The 21526-nt window shown below is 37.5% G+C and overlaps 1 protein-coding gene across 2 annotated transcripts in view; it reads left to right on the top strand.

Moving 5' to 3' along the window:
- The window catches only part of SLC4A10 (solute carrier family 4 member 10), a 126969-nt gene that overhangs the window by 50623 nt on the left and 54820 nt on the right, over positions 1 to 21526 (top strand). For both annotated transcript variants that reach the window (XM_054208598.1, XM_054208597.1), the window contains exons 5-6: positions 7028 to 7188; positions 20273 to 20461. In XM_054208598.1, coding sequence (XP_054064573.1) covers positions 7028 to 7188; positions 20273 to 20461 — 350 coding nt within the window. The remainder of the gene's footprint in view (positions 1 to 7027; positions 7189 to 20272; positions 20462 to 21526) is intronic.

Consider the following 21526-nt stretch of genomic DNA (forward strand, 5'->3'; position numbering starts at 1 on the left):
AGAGGGCCACAGAATTTTCTGTGACCTTCCCTTCCTTTATGTGTCCATAGGAGGAGGCATAGATAGATGCTAAATATAGATCTTTACATGTAGAAAATGCTCATATGGGGATTGTGCTGCAGAATGAGTGTAGTAGTGTTCCTAAATAATCTTATTAATATTCAGAGAGAGAAAATCTAATCAAGTTAATCGTCTGCAGTGTTCTCATACTGATTAGGAAAATATAGGACCTCTTCTAGGAAGGATATCAGCTTCTATTGTGATTAAAAATAAAAATCACTGTGGCTTATGTTATTTTTGAGCAGGGAAATAGCAGCTTCTTTAGTTCAACTAAAAAAAAAATCCCTTTGCAAATCATCGAAGAATTATGTTTGTGAAAAACTGTAACAATTTTTATTAAAATAAATAGTTAAGCAAGATTGAATTTGAAATAAATAGGCAAAGCAAAAAAAAATTTATTTAGATCAATCTGTCTGTATGTACAGCCTTTCCAGTTGTCATTTGGGAACTAAAGAATCAAAAATGTCTAACAGAAACAAGCTGTAGTTGTTGAAAAAGGACAGGAAAAAACAGGCAAGAAAACTATATTTTCTGAGCTCAGAAAATACAAGAGTGAAGTATAATAGCTAATAGTAAAAATTTCTTTAGCTTTAGAAATAAGATGAAAACAAAGAAAGAGTGAAGCTACCATGCAGAACGAACTGGTAAAGATAAATGATCTTTTTGAGTTTGGATCCAAAAATTTCAGACAGCATTTGACGTGGGTTGGTTGACTGTTAGAAAAGGAAGAGATGGCAGTAAAATGACCAAATTCAAAATGAAGGCAAGAGTTGAAGTGCTTTATCCATGTAAATAAGAAGGTGCAGCAATTTCCATGCCAGAAAGCCGAAAGAACGTGTATTTCCTGAGTATGGTAAATCCTGTCTTTCTGTGAATCTATTAGGTGGGTTGTTGTACTATAGCAAACATAGCAATACTATCCAAGAAAGCATAAAAATGGTTGGAACAAACAGAGGCCTGATAGTCAGATTTCAGAGCTAAGCAAGGCGTAGAACAATATTTCAATGAAAGAATAATTTTAGACTTGGAGCTAAGTGGAAAATTGGATAAAATGCAATACAATGGTGTATCATGTCAGACTAACTTAATAACGCTATTTAATCAGATGCTTGATTTTTGTTTTTCTGACAAAGAAGAAACAGTGGATCTAATTTTTTTTTTGTTACTTAAACTCTGTTTAAGTGTAAAAATTATATTAGCAGGTAAGGAACTCATTCAAGAGGTGCAGCAGGTCGTGCTGAAAGATTAAACTTAGCGTGGAAGGTAGTGACAACTAACTTCTGAAGAATTAGTCTTATTAAATGGCTTTATGGAATGACAAAAAATAGGATTATAGTAATGAAACTTGATGATAAGAAAGTAGAAGGTATTGTTACTCTAGAAATAGATAAGGACAAAACACAAAGAACAAGGTGTCTTTGAGTAGAGTAATAGAAATGGGATGGTGTTTAACATGCAAGATCATATCCTTACATAGTAATACAATGGATCATTTTCAATACTGGTGGTTGATTCAGGACTTCAGAAATACTAAAAGCATGGTATGGAGAGGATACACCATGGGTTTGTTGCTGTTCCTTATTATATGTTTTCCATTTGTGTGGAAAATGCCACTGGAAGTATCTGTTAATCGTACTGTCTGGCTTTGGACATAGTTCCAGATAGGTGAATTTAAATGCAAGTGACAGAGTGAAGCTCGCACATTAATTGCCTTTAATGATAATGGTGGCACTAAGTGGTTCTGTATTCATTTCCCCAAGCTCTGCATGGGCTGAAGGGTTGAGTTGACTCTGATGCAGTAAATCTGTATCTCCTTGTTCTCAGTTTGATTGAAATTTCATGCACAGTTCAGCCTTAAAATTTTTTGAAAATACCTTGAGGAAACTGTGTAAAACTGTTTGAGACATTTTATTCTTCGTTGATCAAAATAGTAACGTATCAAAGGGAACCATGGATAAGATTTGACTGAAGCTTGGTGTTCTTTAGGTAAGCCTCTATTCCTATTTCATTTGTTTGGAAGAGTAAATAAGACCTTTTCTAGACTTTTTTTTTAATTGCTATTTTTCTTTTTCCTCAGCAGTTAGGAGACTCCAAGGTTTGCCATTCTCTACTTTCTGTAACATTTCTCATGAGCAAAAGCATTCCTGCAGATTAATGAGTAGGAGCAAGAAAGTACGCTTTCTTGCGTACGTGTTACAGTGTACTCCATTGAAAGGTCTGATGTCCCATCCATGGAATTAGTGAGCAGAATGGAATAACTTAATTATGTTGATATAATGATAAAATAAACTAATTTTTACCATTAATTGATTTCAAGCCAGAAGAAACACATACCTTTTAAAATCAATAGTCAGTCTTTATTAATATATGTTTTTATGTGGCCCAGCTGTACAATTGTGTAGAGAATGCATGATGTATAGTTCCTATACTGAAAAAATATTTCCATTAAGATTGTGGAGAAACACACTGAGGCATAACAATTCGGTTTATTTTATACACACAATAGCATAATTGCAAATTGCAGCTATTAGGAAAGCAGTTCATGTTCAAATCCAGTCTAATAGCCTCTTGTGGTCACGGCTGGAAAGTAGTCCCTGATTTGTAACAGGTTTTACCCAAACTGTTGGGTCTCATTTATCTGCTAATATAAAAAGAAAATTTTGGGAGAATATCATGATGTTTCTGGAACAGAAAAGAATATGTAATAAGTAGGAAAATAGAAAGATGCTTTGCAACCAACAGGAAAGTGTTTAGGCTTGAATTTTAATGAAACAGCACAGTTAAGAAAATAAACCTCTGTCCATAGTTTAGAAAGTAAATAGTTAATAGTGACTAGAAAATGGATGTAGTAGGAAAAATTATGAAGTGAAAATGCATCTCCCCTGGATCAAAATTCTTCTTCCGAAGAAACTAGATAGCAAAAACCTTAGGTTTTGTCACTTCTGCTTTGTTTCTGACGTGCTTGTTTACTTTAGTTCATTTTCTAATCAGCGTAGGCAGGCCAAAGCTCGTGGAAATTTACACAGATTATAAGATTACATTAGGAACATTGACTCTTGAGCAGGCTCTAAGTGAATACATACGCCAGGTCTCTGCTGCAGACACGACAGACTATAAAATAGATCATGTTCAACTCACCCACTTCATATTGTGCATCAAAATGTAACTGAGTCTACAATGAAGTGTGCGCACTCTTTTATTGACTTCTGAAACATCAGTGGAGATGACTTGAGAAGATGTGACGTGTGTGTGTATGTACAGACACACATCTGAGTATTTTTCCTATAGTGACATACCTTCCTGAAACTCCTGTTCCCATGTTTTGTTCCAGCAAGTATGCTATCAGAGGAGCTACCTGTATGATTGATATACCTGTGCTAGTCTTTACCAGTAAAAGAGAACTATGAATGAAGCTGATCTTCTATGTGAGCAGACACAACTAAGATAGCTCTAAATATATTCCAAGCAGATGGGATACATGACAATACACAAATAGGGTTGGTGGTGTTTTCTTGGAAGTTACAAAAGGCTTTTATTTATCAACCATATCAATTTAAGGGGTTAAACTGCAAAAGTAAATATATTGAAATTTGTCTTTTTCTCTGAGAAACTAATAAGAGTAGAAAATTGGCAAACTTGGGATCCATGCCTGAATTTGGATTTCAAAGCCATTTCTATCCTTGAATCCTATACGTGAATTCAGAGGGGTGTTAAAATGGTATTATGATACTTAAAACTACTTGAACACTTAGAATTGAATGACTATGTGCAAGATTAGAGATTTATTTGTTTTACATTTCCTGCTTCTGTTTCTTATTTGATATGTTATAAGCATTATCTGACATAATAGAGGAATTGTTCTGAAAAGATAAAAGGTCATAAACATGATTTGCCCTTGATGACATGAGTAAACTCAGGTAATGCTTATTAAAATCAAAATAGAAGTTTATTCAAAATGTCAAATTCTCTCAGCTGGGTATGATTTATGTTTATGTACTAGCCTTTTGTCTCATTAAGTAACAATGTACGTTAATGTGTTTAAACACGTAAGTTTTAGTAACAGCAGGAAATTTGATGCAAACCATAGAATTACACTATTCAAATTGATTGACATTCAGATGGAGGTGATCTTGATGGCAAGTGTGATTATTTGAGCAGTAACAATAATGTCCTATGGATTTTTATGTGGTGTGTAGGCTTTGATGTCTGATTGACACTATAAACTCTAATTAAAGCTGTTTTCATGATTTCTTGTCTTATGTCTCCCTTGTAAGTTACGAGCTCTGGTTATGAGCCTGCCTCTGTCCAGTCATCTTTCATAACAAAATCTTTAAGAACGTGTCTTTTATCACTCATTTATAATCTGTTTAGAATTGGTCATTATATTCAAAATAGGTAAGATCAAGGACAGACTGCAGCAGTATAATCATCTAAGCAATGTTGAAGACTTTACATGAACAGAAAGTAATGACAGTATGAGGTTTCTGATGAGATTCTGTAAGAATCTATGCTTGGATCATTGTTTTTAGGATATATGTAGCATGATTTTAAATCTTTTTTTGGATCAGCATAAAACAGGATGATGTTACATCAGAAATAATTTGGAATACCCAAGTACAAATATCATAATCTTATAAAACTCCTAAAGAGATTAGAAACATGCACAAAAACAGAGTTATGAGAAGATAAAAATGAAGATATTTTGCAGTGCCCTAGGAGGCAATAGTTTAAGCAGGACAGTTAATGCACCATGTTTGTGATGTTATGGCCACAAATAGGTCTGGCATATTTTTAGCGTGGAAACATGAGCGCCATGAGTAAGCTAGGAGAAGCCTCTACTTATGGAGTTAAGCGCAACTGCAAAATGACGAAAATGAAGATGATCTTTTTTTTATCCTTCTCATATGCTTCTTGGTAACTTTCTTGAGTTGTTGTAGCTCATCTTTTCAAACCATGGCTTTGAATTTGGTGGGGGTGGGATCTATTAATTCGTATTTGATGTCCATTTGGACATTGTTTTGAAAATCTATTTGGAAAACATCATGTGCATATGCAAATTAAATTTCATGGTTCCGCTCTGTGGAAGCAGATTTTTATGTGTGCCGTGTCCTTCTTTCTCCTTCTCTGGAAGAATGAAAAGGTAAAGGAGAAAGTCGGCCTGGGCCGGGAAGAGAAGAGGGATTGCAATGAAGGGAGTGGAGAACAAAGTCTGATGGAGAAGAGGTCTCATGGGAAAAGATGAGATACAGAAGCTGGCCAGCACAGAGGAAATGGAGGGAAAAATGTTTAAATACAAAGAGGAGCAGGAGGCTAGACCCAGGAGATTGGAAATTTTGGAGGAGCTGAGTGGGGGCAAATTGTATATGGAAGTAATGGGAGAGTGATTAGGATGCAGCTGGTACCGATAGAAGAAATGGAATGCATCAGGAAGGGAGCAGATATACTTGTGATATATATGGTCACTGATGAGGTGGCTGCTCACAGGCTGGCGTCAGAAGGGGAAGAATCTGGTGTGCAGGGACCGAAAGGAGGAAAGTATCTAAAATATGGGTACACATGCATATTTTACAGGTAGGAGCAGAGCTAGGCAGGTGGGCCACGAACAGAAGACAGCTGTGTTACTGGGCTGTGAGGTTTGGTAAAACTGGAAATTGATCAACTTTAGAGGTCTTAAGGCTCTACGGTTCCCTGCTGTCTAGAAATAAGTGTGAAGGTGCTGTCAAGGTGTGAGGCTCGGCTTGACTTCTCTGCTGTGTGGTCCATATAAAATAGCTGAGTGCTGTTGGGTCAAGTGATAAATGCTTTTGCTGTGGCTGCAGCTGTTCAAACCTTGTCAAGCTGGCAGGCTGCATGGCTCCACACAGCAACATCTGCGTATGCTTGAAAAACTTAATAACTTTAATTTAAAATGCTTTTGCATACGTCAACAGACTCCTCTTTTTTTGTTTTTGCTTTTTTTTATTATTATTATTATGATTATTCTTTTAACATTTTTAGTGTAATTTTTATCAGTAAACAATTAAAAATTGTGCGAGAAAGTTCATCCAGCTGGTTAGTAACAAAAGACTTGATCCTCTCATGATGGTTTCATGTGTCCTTTTACTTCACTGAAGTCTCCAGATTTACACTGAACCTGAGAACAGGCAAATGAGATTCAAAATAGTGAGATATGATGGTGCTACTGGATTCTAAGTTGTATTTCTTGTCATCCACATGGCTGTTTTGCCTGAGTAAAGCCCATATTTTGGGGCTTGAAAGATTGTTCACAAGTGTTTACATGTTGCCGCATTGCTTGTGTGTGCATGTATGTGCCTGTGAGGTTTTTCATTTTAACTGACTGAACTTTTAAATGGAAAATATCCAAATTTTGCATAATGTTTTACTGCCTTTATGATTAGCTTAATGGAGTTAAGTAACTAACAACTTAAACTGACAAAGTTAGTTTGTAACAGTGTCTTTTGTGAAAAGATTATGGTGGTGATAATGGATAGATTCTGTAAAGCCTGACTATGTCAGTATATTTACTTTAAATGAAAAATGTCTTTTCTTTGTCGTGTTTAGTTCAAAGTGAAGACTAAATGGAGAAAGTTCTGCTGTGTTTTTATTATATATAGCTTTTCTTTTTCTCTACCACAAATTCTTCTTCTCTCTCCTTTTCATACTACTGGTTGTTTTATCGTAGAAATATCATTGTATGCCAAAGATTTACTCTTGAGTTTCTGTAAAATACAATAATGATTACTTAATATGCTTCTTTTTTCATCTCTGTGGTCAGAATTTATCTTCAAAAATGGTATAATACAGCATTATATGGGAAGAAGCAGGCAAGGGAAGTTTCTCATATTTCCTAGAAAGAAAGAATAAAGTGAAATCCAAAGACATGTTTAACAGTGATCTTTCAGTATCCATTGAAGTAATTTACTTTTCATTTCTTACGGACAGAGTTATAAAATTGTTGTTTGCACAGGTGGTTGAAGTTTGAAGAAGATGTAGAAGATGGTGGAGAGAGGTGGAGTAAACCATATGTTGCCACACTGTCACTTCATAGCTTGTTTGAGCTGAGAAGCTGTATCCTAAATGGCACAGTTCTTTTGGACATGAGAGCTAACTCCATAGAAGAAATTGCAGGTATGTATCGATGTTCCATTTATTAGTTCTGAAAAGTAATCATAAAAATCAAGTGCTTACAATATTGCTTACAAGAAAGCTATTGTATAACAATCAGTTCAATTTAGAAACTCCTGTGAAATATTTTTCTCAATATATTAGAAAAGAATCTAATGTTTGACACAACTGATAAATATTTTATTTATTTTATTTTTTAATAGACTTCTTTCACAATCAATTTTTATGTAAAGGCAAAATTAAAATGGAGTTGAGAGGACAGGTTGGATTTGTTTCATTAGATCTGGCATGTTCTCTGCTCCTGCTGTGCCACCTCACATTGTGAACGATGCCTGTGCTAACTTCCACAAACTGAATCTGCTGCTATGCTAATTGCAGACAGTCTAGCTTAAAACAATTTAAATTACAGAATCATAGAATGGTTAGAGTTGGAAGCGACCTTAAAGATCATCTAGTTCCAACCCCCCTGCCATGGGCAGGGACACCTCCCACTAGACCAGGCTGCTCAAAGCCCCATCCAGCCTGGCCTTGGACACTTCCAGGGATGGGGCCTCCACAACTTCTCTGGACAGCCTGTTCCAGTGTCTCACCACCCTCACAGTAAAGAATTTCTTCCTAGTATCTAATCTAAATCTCCCTCTTTCAGTTTAAACCTCTTGTCCTATTGCTACACCTCCTCATAAAGCCTCCCTCCCCATCTTTCCTGTAGGCCCCCTTTAGGTACTGGAAGGCTGCTATAAGGTCTCCCCAGAGCCTTCTCTTCTCCAGGCTGAACAACCCCAACTCTCTCAGACTGTCCTCATAGCAGAGGTGCTCCAGCCCTCTGATCCTCTTCATGGCCCTCCTCTGGACTCCCTCCAACAGGCCCATGTCCTTCTTATGCTGGGGGCCCCAGAAATGGACGCAGTATTCCAGATGGAGTCTCACGAGAGCAGAGTGGAGAGGGAGAATCCCCTCCCTCGACCTGTTGGCCATACTTCTTTTGAGCAGCCCAGGATGTGGTTGGCCTTCTGGGCTGTGAGTGAACATTGCCGGCTCATGTTGAGCTTCTTGTCCACCAGGACCTCCAAGTCCTTCTCCTCAGGGCTGCTCTCAAGCCATTCTCCACCCAGACTGTATTTATGCCTGGGATTGCCATGACCCAGGTGCAGCACCTTGCACTTGGCCTGCTTGAATTTCATGAAGTTTGCATAGGCCCACCTCTTAAGCCCGTCAAGGTCCCTCTGGATGGCTTGGTGTTATCGGCAAACTTGCTGAAGGTGCACTCAGTCCGGCTGTCCATGTCACTGACAGCACTGGTCCCAATCCCGACCCCTGAGGAATGCCACTCGTCACCAGTTTCCACTTGGACATCGAGCCGTTGACCGTAACCCTTTGAGTGCGGCCATCCAGCCAATTCTTTGTCCACCAAGTGGTCCATCCATAAAATCCATGTCTCTCCAATTTAGAGATAAGGATGTCATGCAGGACTGTCAAATGCTTTGCATAGGCCCAGGTAGATGACGTCAGTTGCTCTTCCCCTATCCACCAATGCTGTAATGCCATCATAGGAGGCCACAAAATTTGTCAGGCATGCCCTTGGTGAAGCCATGTTGGCTGTCACCAGTCACCTCTCTATTTTCTGTGTGCATTAGTAGAGTTTGCAGGAGGATCTGCTCCATGATCATGCTGGGCACAGAGGTGAGACTGTCCAGCCTGTAGTTCCCTGAGTCTTCCTTTTTTTCCTTTTTGAAAATGGGGGTTATGTTTCCCCTTTTATAGTCAGTGGGAACTTCACTGGACTGCCACAACTTCTCAAATATGATGGATACTGGCTTGCAACTTCATTCGCCAGTTCCCCTCAGGTGCCACAGATGAATTTCATCAGGTCCCATGGACTTGTGCACCTTCAGGTTCCTCAAATGGTCTCAAACCTGATCTTCTCCTACAGTGGGCAGTTCCTCCTTTTCCTGGTCCCTGCCTTTGCCTTCTGCAACTTGAGGGGTGTGGTTAGAGCCTGTGCCGGTGAAGGCTGAGGCAAAAAAGTCATTGAGTTACCTCAGCCTTCTCCATATCCTGGGTGGCCAGGTCTCCTGTTTCCTTCCGGAGAGGGCCCACATTTTCAGTAGTCTTCCTTTTATCACTGACATACCTATAGAAGCTTTTCTTGTTGCCCTTGGCATCCCTGGCCAGATTTAACTCTATTTGGGCTTTAGCTTTGCTAACCTGAACCCTGGCTGTTCAGACAATTTCTCTGTATTCCCCCCAGGCTACCTGTCCTTGCTTCCACCCTCTGTAGGCTTCCTTTTTCTGTTTGAGTTTGTCGAGGACCTCCTTGTTCATCTATGCAGACCTCCTGGCATTTTTGCCCGACTTCCTCTTTGTTGGGGTGCATCGCTCCTGAGCTTGAAGGAGGTGATCCTTGTATATTAACCAGCTTTCTTGGGCCCCTCTTCCCTGCAGGGCTTTATCCCACGGTACTCTACCAAGAAGATCCCTATGAGCATCTCTACCATAAGCATCCCAACTTATGATGAAGTATTCATCATAATTACGTATCATGAAAACAGTTTCAAAACCATATCTCTGAGTTGAGAATGAAATCAAGAACAATAATATTAAGTGTAAGTTTTTAAAACATTTTAAGATGCCTTAACTTTAACTAAAGTTGAGTGCATTTTTTCCAATGAAGGTGTATTTGGCAGTTGCAATTCTAGAGCTTTTGAGAACAGCAGTAGCAGAAAGCAAGAGAACATAATAGATGAGCCTTGTCTCCCAAAAGTATAAGTGAAATTGAGACTGAATGCCATTTTCTGCATTGCTGGTGTTTCCCATGAAGGCTATAACTAGTTACTGCAGGGGCCTCTTTTTTTGTAGTGCATTTTTTACTATAATAAAGAAGGTTGTTAGTGGCTGTATGTATGGACCTGAAATGCATGGCCTCGAGGAGTCCTAAGACTACAAAGGTTGCATGGCTGTGCTACAATCATGCAGTACAGTCTGGAATGTTTATTTCCCTTCCCAAATATAGCAGCTAATTTAATTAGATCAAGCAATCAGCTAATTTGAATTAGAAGCAATGGATTTGATTGCTTCTACCTTACTGTATTTCACACCATTTCTGAAAATGGTGCTATGTCTGTAAATCATACATTTGATATTTTATAAAAATCATAGAATCATAGAATAGTTTGGATTGGAAGGGCCTTTGAAGGTCATCTAATCCACCCCTCCTGCAACGAGCAGGGACAACTTCTTCAACTAGATCAGGTTGCTCAGAGCCCCGTCCAACCTGACCGTGGGTGTTTCCAGGGATGGGGCATCTACCACCTCTCTGGGCAACCTGTGCCAGTGTTTTACCACCCTCATTGTAAAAAAATATCTTTCTTATCTCGAGTCTAAATCTGTCCTCTTTTAATTAATGTATTATACAGTATATTGCTATTTTATACAAATATCATATTAGATTTATGGTATTCTCCATATTGCAAACTTTGCTTGAAGATCTAACATGATGCAACAGATGTAAATTGGGAGAAGAGCACGTGCACAGAGAAATGGTGCCTGAGTGGTTGCTGGGGCCTTTTTATTGCCTAGTCACAGACGCAAAGTAGCACGTTAACAGAAAATGTAAAATACACAAATAAAAATACAAACCTTTTGTTTAGGTAAAGGTACAAAAGACAGAGAGAGCAAGAACGTTTTCTAACACTTAAGATTATCAAGAAAACTACTTTATGGGTGATATGTAAATTTATGTAAGGGCCAGATAAAATCGATATTAATTATTTACATTATCAGGTAAGGGAGATGCTGTTCAGTGGGCTATATTTAACAGTGGAATTAAAATTGGTGCAGCTAGTGGTAGCTGCTTTTTGCTTTACCTTTCCTAAATTGTTTATGTCAAACTGATGTAAGGTATTATTAATCCCGATCTGCAGAAACTTGCGTGGGTTTCTACTGTGTGCCGAGATCTGATTCTCCCATGAATCATGGTCTGAATCAGAGCTTCAAAATTTGTCTTGATAATGATAAAAGATAAACATGAAGAATAAAAAGCAGCTGATTTGAAAGAACAAAGGTATTCATCAGTATGCTGCTTTATTATTTATTTAATTAAAAAAAATCAAGAAGTACTTAGATCAGTTACTTGATGTTCTTTTATTGCTTTTTTGCTTAAATAGTACACTAGGAGTTTTGAAGCATGAGCTTTACATTTTTAATGCAAAAATCACTCACCTCCTTCTGTAGTCGGCTAAGAGATCTCTTCCAGAATTGTTTTCATTTAAGTAGGTAAAAAAGTAAGGATTAACACAATCAAAATAACTTCAGACAACTTCCTTTTTTTTCTGTTTCTAGAAGTTATTGTATAGTAAGACCACAATGAATTCACGTTTATAATCTCTTAATCCTTAGTTAGTTGTAGTCATTTTGTTTGTTTAGTTAAAGCGTCCAAGAATTCCAGATAATTTTGTTTTGAAACTCATCACAGATGTAAGTTGTCCTTCAGTAGAGAATTTGATGAGTTACTGTAATGCTATTTTGAATCAGTCCTGCTTCTGGGATATCTTCATTTGTTGACTAGGAAAACTTGTTTCTTCTGAGACAAGGCTTTAGGATGACTTTCATGAATTGGCTTTCACTTTAAAAGTACCTATTGTTGTGGCAGATGTGGGTGTATTTTATTCCTTGGGTTATTTTGGTCGAACTGGTAGGCATCTCTTTCTGATAATGGGATCTGACACATGATAAGGTTTTCTTGGGTCTCGCTTTGTCTTTCAGAGAGGATTTTCTTTTCCCCTCTGCACACTCAATAACCAATAGTGTAAATTTTTTTTTTTTTTAAACAACTTTGTGGTGGGTTCTTCTGGCAAGTGAATCATTCTATCATTCTGTAAATTACCCACGTTCTGTGTCATGTTTCTTTGAAAAGATTTGCCGCCCCCCCCAATAAATAAAGTTGCTATTCCATTTGCTTTCCTGTATTATTGTTATTATTATTATTGTTATTATTAATATTAATATTATTATTATCATTAGTGTTGTAGTAATGTTGTTTTCCTCTTCCTCAATCGAATTCCTTTGTAATTTGGTACTCTAATACTACATATGTAGTTCCAGCTCTCCAGTACTTCCAAAATGTTACAGTGAGTGCGGCACACATTAGGCAGTGCTGAGAGGAGGAAAGACTTTTCATAGTAGTGGTGCCAAACACACCACCAAGATATGTGTGCTAGGTTTGTTAGAAATTTAATATTTCCAAAGAATATGACAGGCCTTTTTCCATATAAATGACTGCTGGACATGAAGATTAGACAAAACTTGTATCTCTCCGAAAATCCTTTCTTGTCTGTTCTGTTCAGTTGCTATTCACCGTCAGTAGTTATAATCCTACTTAGCGTGTGCTATACATTGCAAACATTGTTTTCACCCTGGAGTTGGTATGTATTCCAGTTGTATCTGACAGTCCTGACACTTTAGAATTTAAAGAAATGGTTGCTCTCACTTGTTGGCTTCACTTTCTTTCAACACTTAATTCTTCTTATTTTGCTTGCTAGCCATGCTCAGGCTAGGCTCATCCAGTGATCCTGATGGTCACTTTCGATTGTTCTTTTCAATGCCACTGTATATACCACATGTAGGAGAATTTGCAAAAATAGATTGTACGCTGTGGTCTTAAGTTGTACTCCTAAATTAACTTGTACTTCTGATTAACATTTTATTACTATGGGTTTTGTTTTTTAATGCAACCTGTTGAAAATTTTGCTGCATAACTATATCGCATCATATCTTTTGAGAACAAATAAACTAATTGTGCACATGTACTTTCTTTTTACTTGCCTTAACACTTTGTTAGGGAGAAATGTGTGTTGTGTGTTTGTTGGTAATGTCTTGCTATCTGGACTATATTTCTATATCAAATTATATGTCTGTAAATGCAGTGCCAGTCTTCGTATCCTTGAAAGAGGTATACTTAATCTTCGTTGCTAAATTGAGACAAAGAATTCCTATTTGTTTTAGTCAAGGCTTTTAATCTAAAAACACTTATTCACTAAGGCATTAAACTCTTAGCACTTAGTCCTTGAAAATGTCTTTTATTAAAGTATATATTTTAAAACCTTAATGGGCTTGTAGTAAAATCTACAGATTAAAACCATCTTTTATACTGTTTGCATGGCTTTGAGAACATTTTGTTTTTCATCTCTGGAAACTCTGATAGTTCCACATAAAAATATTTTGGCACCAGTGATGTGGTGAGAATTTTTAAATCATCCTGTCTTCCAGCATGTCCATTCTTTATTAGTTTCTTTTTCATTCCAATTCTGTCTTATTAAAAAAATGACTTGATCTACAAGACTAAATTTCTTTGGACAGGCACCCAATTTTCTTTGTTGATAAAGAGCTTATTCATACCTATGATGCTGAATTCACAGACAATATCTAATTATAATAAAGACTTCTGGGATGAATTCCCAACATAGTCATCATGCAGTGAAATAGCATGTTCATTCCTGAAATTTCTCAAATAGTTCTTAAATTTTTTAGGATGAATTTTATTTTTCCCTTGAAATTCCTCTGCTGAACTTCAGCCTGTTTAAAAATGCATTTTTATTAAACGTATTTTAGGATTTTTTTTAATTACTATTTTTAATACGTGACATTCTTTTTTTGTACGTCTTTGCAGTGGCTCCTATATCGGTATGCTAGCACTCCATGCACAAGGAATTCCTTTGAACATTTGATGTAGTAATATTTTATCGATCACTTCTGTATAGAACATATGCTAAAAGGAAGTCTGAAAAATCTATGTAATCAAAACAATTTATTTTGGAACTTGTCTCTTGAGGAGGTATTTGCCAGAATCTGGCTGCACCATTAGAGAGCAGCTTCACTGTGTTGTTCAAGTTGGCAGATGAAAATGTTCTCTTTTGATATTTTCATTTAGTTCCTTTGAAACCATGTAGATTCTCAGATTACCATCTGGTTTTTTGATTGTAACCACTGAATGAACCCCAAAGGTTCTTCTACTTAACATATGATGCCATTTTCTGTCGTTTGGTTCAAAAACTGTTCGGTCCAGCCTTTAATGGCAATACTTTCTTTACAACATGAATCACAGATCTCGCGTTTTCTTGTAGTTGTGCAGAGTGTACTGTGAACAAATGTCAAACCTTGTCAAATACAAACTGTGGCCTCAGCATTGCACAGTGGTGCTTTGGCAACTTGCACATGTTTGAAATATTAGATAGTCCCATTTATTTTAAATAGCTTAAATGTAATAATGGTTTATTTTTTAAATTCAATTTTAAACATTCCTATGCTTTCCAATCCAGAGATCTGACTGTTTTTTTCCCAAGCAGTCTTTTGTGTGTTCCTCACGATCAAATTTTCAATCAGTGTAACAGCTTAATCTTGTGATTGAGGTCACTGGACTCTGTGCTCAACAACTCAGGGCATTACATCCCAAGTGTGCCATTTTATTGACTTCAGTAATATCATGTTAAGCTTTCAATCTGAACAAGTCTTTTTTTGCCTTTGTTTACTTTAAGCTATATCACATCATAATAATAACAATTTAAACTGGCTCCAGTTTAGATTTTATTTCACTGGAGCCTTTTGTTTCAGCTGCAACACTCTGGTTGTGTTGTGTTTCTGACAGTGTTTTTATGGTAAATTTAACTTTTATTACAAGTTTTTGGTCACAGTGACAAAGCATGGGATTCCTTGTGAGCAATCTGCTTCTCTGTTTGACCCTACACCTGCCTTTTGTTCAGCTTTCACCCTCTCACTTAGCCAGGTTTTTTGTGTTTGTTTGCCTTATTTGCAGCTTACCATGTGGTGATTACAGAGAAACCTTTCTTCTCTTGTCTGCAGATAAATTGTAAACCTCGTACCAACTTCTAAGTAGCATGGCATTTTTTGGTTTTTGTTCTGTATTTTCCCGTGTTAACCACAAATCTGGGAATTTTTTAGATTGTGCAAGTCAATCTCAGCTTTCATTTTGTGTGTAAAAGACAGAACCAATGTCACTCATGGCTCTTGTTTTGTATAGAGATGCAAAATAAATTGGTTTATGAGGTCTCCATTGTTCTTTTGTAGCATCCACTGTGCCATGTTAGCATAGCTCTGACTTACAACTGCTTGCTGTCTGAGCTGCAAGCTGGGAATTTTAGTCTCTTCTCTACTATTTACAGTTTTGTGAAATGCTTGCTCTTGTTCTTCAGTAAAATTGCCTGTTGTAACTTTAAAAAGCAGACATTTTTCACTCTTCATCTTTCCTTTTCAAGTAATTCAGCTGAAATGGTGAACAAAGTAATTTCAGGTAGAGCTGGAAATAGAATCTGTTTCTCGGTGTGCTGGAACGCTCTGCCTCCTTGGATGAGTGGGCTAAATCCGCTGGCTTAGATAGCTTATTTATAATCACTGTTGTAAACACTGTAAACAGGTCTTGGTTCACAAATGCAGCCCAGGAATCCTAATTCTTAGTTTTCTATTGCTCCTAGTGCCTAACTCCCTAGGGAACCGTATATTTGGATTCCTGTTAGAGACAGGGTGAGATAAAGGATGTCATTTCAAGTGAGTGTCTTCCATAAAGCACTGCTTTAGGGTTGCTTGTGTTTTCTTCTTCCCTGTCTTTAAGGGAAAGGAAACAATCAGAAACCAAATAAATCATGGCTTTTAAATTAGGTTTTGTAGTCAGCTATCACTGCATTCATGACACACACAAAAGCCTGTGCATTCTATTTTTTATCATTAATCTCTCATTTTGTCCTGCAATGGCATAGTTATAAAATTTGTAAGATTGAGAGGTGTAAATACTGGCACCTTGGCTCGTATATACTGAGTTCAGTTTCTTCTGCTGTAAACTGTCAGTGCTGACCTATATCAGGAGAATATGAGCCCAGAAATTCACAACTTGTATTTCATCTTGTACGCAGATGGGAAAAAAAAAAAAAAGCTCCGGGTCTTGTTTTTTTACTCACCACTGCAAAAGTCAGGCCCAGTTTAGACTCTTTATTTGTTAGTAATGTCTTTCTGGACTTCACAGGTATTTTGGTGCAAATACAGTATACCTTCTATAAATTTATTCTATGTTTCACCTGTGAGTTTTGTGTAGTATTGTATGTGAGGTGAGGGGCACACTGTGAACCTGGAACAATGGGGAATGAGCTGTGGCCACATTTGACTGTCTCCTTACTGCTCATTTGCTTGGACCTGGGATGGCTCCACGTGGATCTGGCTGCATGCCCCTGTACAAAGCTGCAGCGTGTAACAGATGTCTCCAGAGTGAGTGGAAGCATCCAACCTGCTTTTGCATCCTTGCTGACCCTAGAGGTGGGACAGATGCATTTGAACTGCTTTGAAGTGTTTGCTGTCCTGATGCTCTTAATTCACAGCCTGGGTAAATTGTTCACAGGTGATGAGGAGTTACATTTGAGTTACTACAGTAGCTTGTTTAAGTACTCGCATTGCTCACATTTACTCACAAAATCAATTTTATATAAGTGATGTATTGTAACTGAGTCTGAATGGAGAAAGCATTCTTGAAATTATATGAAAACCCAAGTTTCTTTGAATCCTTTTGAATGACCAGGGCAGGAAGAATGTCTGTCTTTAACAGCTTGAAAAGTTATTTCATGGTTCCAGTATGAATCAAGATTCCTTACTGAAGAAACACCCTACTTCAGTGTTCCTGATATCAGCAGAAATGGTATGGTATGAGCAATTAATAGGATGGGTAACACTGTGCTGGTGGATATTCCACACATTGCATCTTGCTGGAAGATCCATATGGTTCTGAAGCATCCTTGAAAATTAACCTGTGTCTCTGGTTCAAAAGGGGGTCTGCAGAATTTAAAAGGTCATTTAAGAGGAAAATCCTTTAAAACAAACAAACAAGAAATCCCCAAACCTTTGTTGTCAAGTATAGAAACCCTGAAGAGTCTCTGTTGTTAGACAGGAATGTACCTGAGATATAGTGCTGTGAAGTTTCAGGTCTGTATTGTTTACTTTGTTTTGTCATTTGGAGTTTGGAGAAATGGCCATGTGCTCTAAATACAAAAGTGAAAAACAAGGCTTTGAAAAGCAGGTGCATCTTCAACTGGTGGGAGCATGTAGGATCTTCTCACAGGATTAAGAAAATAGAGCCTGTTTTGAAAATGAGATGTTTAAAATGCTCCTGCCGTTTACTCTCAGACTTCAACCATGTTGCTCTTACTTTCAAGCTTGTCTTTGCAATCAAGAGTGTTATCACTGACATTGCAGAAGCTTGGGTTTTTAAAGGGTATGTTGAAAAACTTAGGAAGAAACTGAAGTGGAAACCCATAGGTGCTGATGGAGACAGTCTTACTATTCAAATCTGTTCAGTTCAGGTCTTGAAAAAATAGTCAAAATACAGCAATCTGGCAGTAATTTGACTGGATTTAAACTCCTACAGCTGCTACTGCAAGTGGGTCTGTAGTAAAGGAACTGGAGAGGAGTGTCAAGGCAAGAAAACGCGTCTTCACTCTTTCCAAATCTGAATGTGTCTTCTCTTTTTACATGTGGTAGCGGTGCTACAGTAAAACGGAACTTGTAAAAAAAGAAAACTAAAGGTAAGCCACTTTCTTCTCAGTTTGGCAGGAAATAAAAATTGTTAGTCACCACACTGGCACTAACCCTATGGCTTGTGTTGACTGTTAACGAGTCTAGCAGAACATCTAGGCAAGGAAGAGGATAGGGATATGGTTGTCTTTTTCCTGGCATTTTCTTTTTCCTGGCATTTTTCCTCCTCAAGTGGATCATCTCAAATGTTGACATCATTCTCAGCAGTTAATATGTTTTAATATTTGATATGGAAAATACTGCAATTCTAGGAATGACACCATACAAGTGGAGTTCCACTGATCTGTAAGCAAGCTGATGACCACAACTCTAAATTTGTGTGTTCTAGAGGAGTCCTCTTTTTCAGCTCTTCCTTTTTATTTCTGTCTTAGAGCAACTCAAGGAAGGTAATATTTGTTTTTGCATCTTCTACAATTTGTCTTTTGGTCATCAGAATTAAAAAGGAGCAGGGAGAGGATCATTTCAATTGTGCTTTAGCACAGACACTCTATGTTATTTTTTTCCTCTGAAGATCCACTGTCATGTTACAGAAAGTACTGGCCTGTTTTGGGAAACATGACATGCAAATTCATGTACTAAGGCTATATAAAGGGAAGATAGTCTTATCCTCAGGGCAGAGGCAGTTCCTCAAAAGGCAGTGGAGTTGAGCAGGAAAATTAATAGGTTTCTTGGAGCTGGAGCTTTCTTTTCTTTTTCTTGTGGGTTGCAAATTCTTGGCTCCATCTGAAAAAAATCTGCTGAAGGCTTTCTCTTGAACTTGTGTTCGTTACCTTCTCTTTTGCCTTTCTGTAACTCATCTTGCTGCTGTGCCTCTTTATTTCTTCCATGAGAGTCTAGAGTAATAGAAAAACTGTGTTTGTCTAGGCTGGGAGTACAGTGATAACTGACCTGGTGGTGTCTGAGTTAACCCTGGAGATAAAAGTGCCCTTCAGAGTCAGGTGACGCACCCAAAGACAGGTTTTATTAGTTTAGGCACACCACCAGGCAGTATTACTCTTTGGCATGAGCCATTCAGTCAACACCGTTGTTAATACTGCACAGAATGTAATTGTGGGAGAGGGTCAAAGGCAACATGGAAAACCTCTGCATCACTCTTCATTGTGAGATGTGGTTACGTCTCATGTTTACATCTGTTGGCGGCTGCGTTTTTCTGTGGACCTAACCTTGTCTTTTTGTGTGTGTGTGGTCACAGAGATGTAAATTTGTTGGTATCCTCTTCATAGTAACTGAAACATTCAGGTAGTTTGTTGTTCAGCTTTTAAAGCAGCTATATGTATGATACGTTGGCTTGTTATGTGGATATTGAGAATTCCAGAAAAACTGCTGTGTTTTTTAAATGTATATACAATGCATAGTTGACTGTTAGCAATTAAACTCTGCTTTTAACCAGCATAATTATTTAATGCCTTTTATTATCTCTCTTCTTTTCTCTTGCTTTTGGGAATTATCAAAGACCTGACAAATATGTTTCTACTATGATGCATCTGCTTTTTATTTTTTCTGTTGTGCTTGCTTTTCCACTGAGTTTACTGGTAGATACGAATCTGACTCCACGACAGAATCATGAGCTGTCTGAATTTTCAGTACAAGGAGTTTTTGACTCAGCTTATTATATCACTATTTTTGTGCAGTACAGTTTCTTCCAATGGATATACAAGGACAGTGTGTATCGTACAGAATTTCTTTTTTTCCTTTCTTTTTCTGTTAAGTGTAATTACTGTTGCTAGCAGGATTTCCCAAATAATAATTAAAAAAAAACCCCACAAAATTCTCAACAGTTCTTTCCCATTTGAAATACATAATGCATATATTTACAAATAGTTTTGAATATGAATATGTAAGAATATTTTCTGCCAGTGGACTGCAAAAATGGTTGTAATTTCTTAGCAGGGGGATCAGATTCACTCACACCTCCATGCAATGATTCTCTTGCAGGGACATGTACATCAGGCCATAGAATGAGATTAAGTATTTGCAAATAATACAGCAAATTTTCCTGTATTGCTTTATCTGAAATTTCTTTATATTTTAGTGAAAGTATTGTAATTATGGTTATAAGAAATAAAGCACTAGACTGTGATCTCCTGTGGTAAGTATAAAGGGAATACAAAAGGTGTTTCCTCACAGCATTCCAGTCCTTTGTAGCAAATAGGGTGGGGGTTATAAAAAGGGAGTTATACGCATTATTATCTTGGGTTTAAAAGCATTATGTATGGGGTTGCCTAGGGACTGACTTCAAAGTTACATAGGTTACCTTAATTTGGGAACTGCGTATCTTTTGAGGGATTGACTTTTTTACATTAATAGCATCCTTTTTGTTTTATTTTTTTTTTTCCTGAGACTGAAACACTTCTAGATAAAACTTACTGTTTAATTCTGTTATGTTAAAGGAACTGATACCTTTAATTTGTAATCTTGTATGGTACTAATTCTTATGATTGCAATTTAAAAATAAATATTTCCTTTTTCCCCTCTTTTATTATGTTTATGTATGTATTTTCAGATATGATTCTGGACCAGCAGGTGAGTTCTGGGCAGCTCAGTGAGGATGTTCGTCACAGAGTGCATGAGGCATTACTGAAACAGCATCACCATCAGAACCAGAAGAAGCTGAGCAACAGGATCCCAATTGTGAGATCCTTTGCTGATATTGGAAAGAAGCAGTCTGAGCCCCATTCCATGGATAAAAATGGTAATGTGTTGCTTCATTTTGCATTTTGAGCTTTCAGTAACATCTGCCTGTTCGATATTGCATGTGCTTTGTACCCACAGCTTGAACTCAGTGTGATTCTGCTCTGAAAAGCCACTGTGTAAAAGTGGTACCTTTTACATGAGAGTGGTTCCTCTTTTGCATTCAGGAACACACCTGTTTAAATTTGAAATTCAGATATCTGGCACAGTTCAGGGCTGTGCAGGGTTATTCAAGGGAACTAGCTCAGGTGTTGGAAACAGGCTAGCTGTGTTAGTGTGCCATTCTGTGCTGGGTAATTGGCATGGCACATTATCCCCGCTGCAGCACAGCTTGCGTACACTTGTGGTGCTTTAGGCACCCTGTGCGATTCTTCAGATTGAGCTTGACCATCTTTGCACAGTGTTGCTCTGAACTGTGGACGTGCTCCATTAGTGCCAGAAATGTGATTTGACTATTTTTGACTTCTGTTGACTACCCAGGGCTGATTTAGTTTCTTAGTCTATGACAGCGTATGCATTAGCTAGCGTTCAACTCATGCTTCAGATTTCATAGTTCGGTTTGAGGGGTTGGAGAATGAGAAAAACATTTTCAAGATGACACTATTGGAGAAATGCTGCAAGAACTGTGCCTTATTCTTTCAGAAAATCACTTTTTGGAAAATCACATTCATGAAAATATGAGAGCACGTTTTCAGAGTAGTTCTGCACTAAAATATTGGCTTAACTCTTTTCTTTCTTGCTTTTACAGAAGCCTTTATAAGCTGTGCTGTTGTTATAGTTTAAACATAATTAAAGATCATTCCTTGTTGCCCCTTCCTTATTTACATAAACACAGGCCCGTGTTATGAAAATTGCAGCCAAATTATGCGAGTATTTACAATTAATTCACAAGAACTATACATTGCACAATTACTGAGCCTCTGTATCCAGTATCATAACAATAGCCGCAACATTTTTGTCTGAACACCGTTGGACTATACTGACTCTTTTTCCAGAAATCACCTTAGCTTTAGTGAAATCTCAGTGCCTTCTGCTGTCTCTTTGGTTCAGGGCCCTACTGAGCTCC

Source organism: Rissa tridactyla, chromosome 7 (genome assembly GCF_028500815.1).
Source record: "Rissa tridactyla isolate bRisTri1 chromosome 7, bRisTri1.patW.cur.20221130, whole genome shotgun sequence".
In the NCBI taxonomy this organism is placed as follows: Eukaryota; Metazoa; Chordata; class Aves; order Charadriiformes; family Laridae; genus Rissa; species Rissa tridactyla.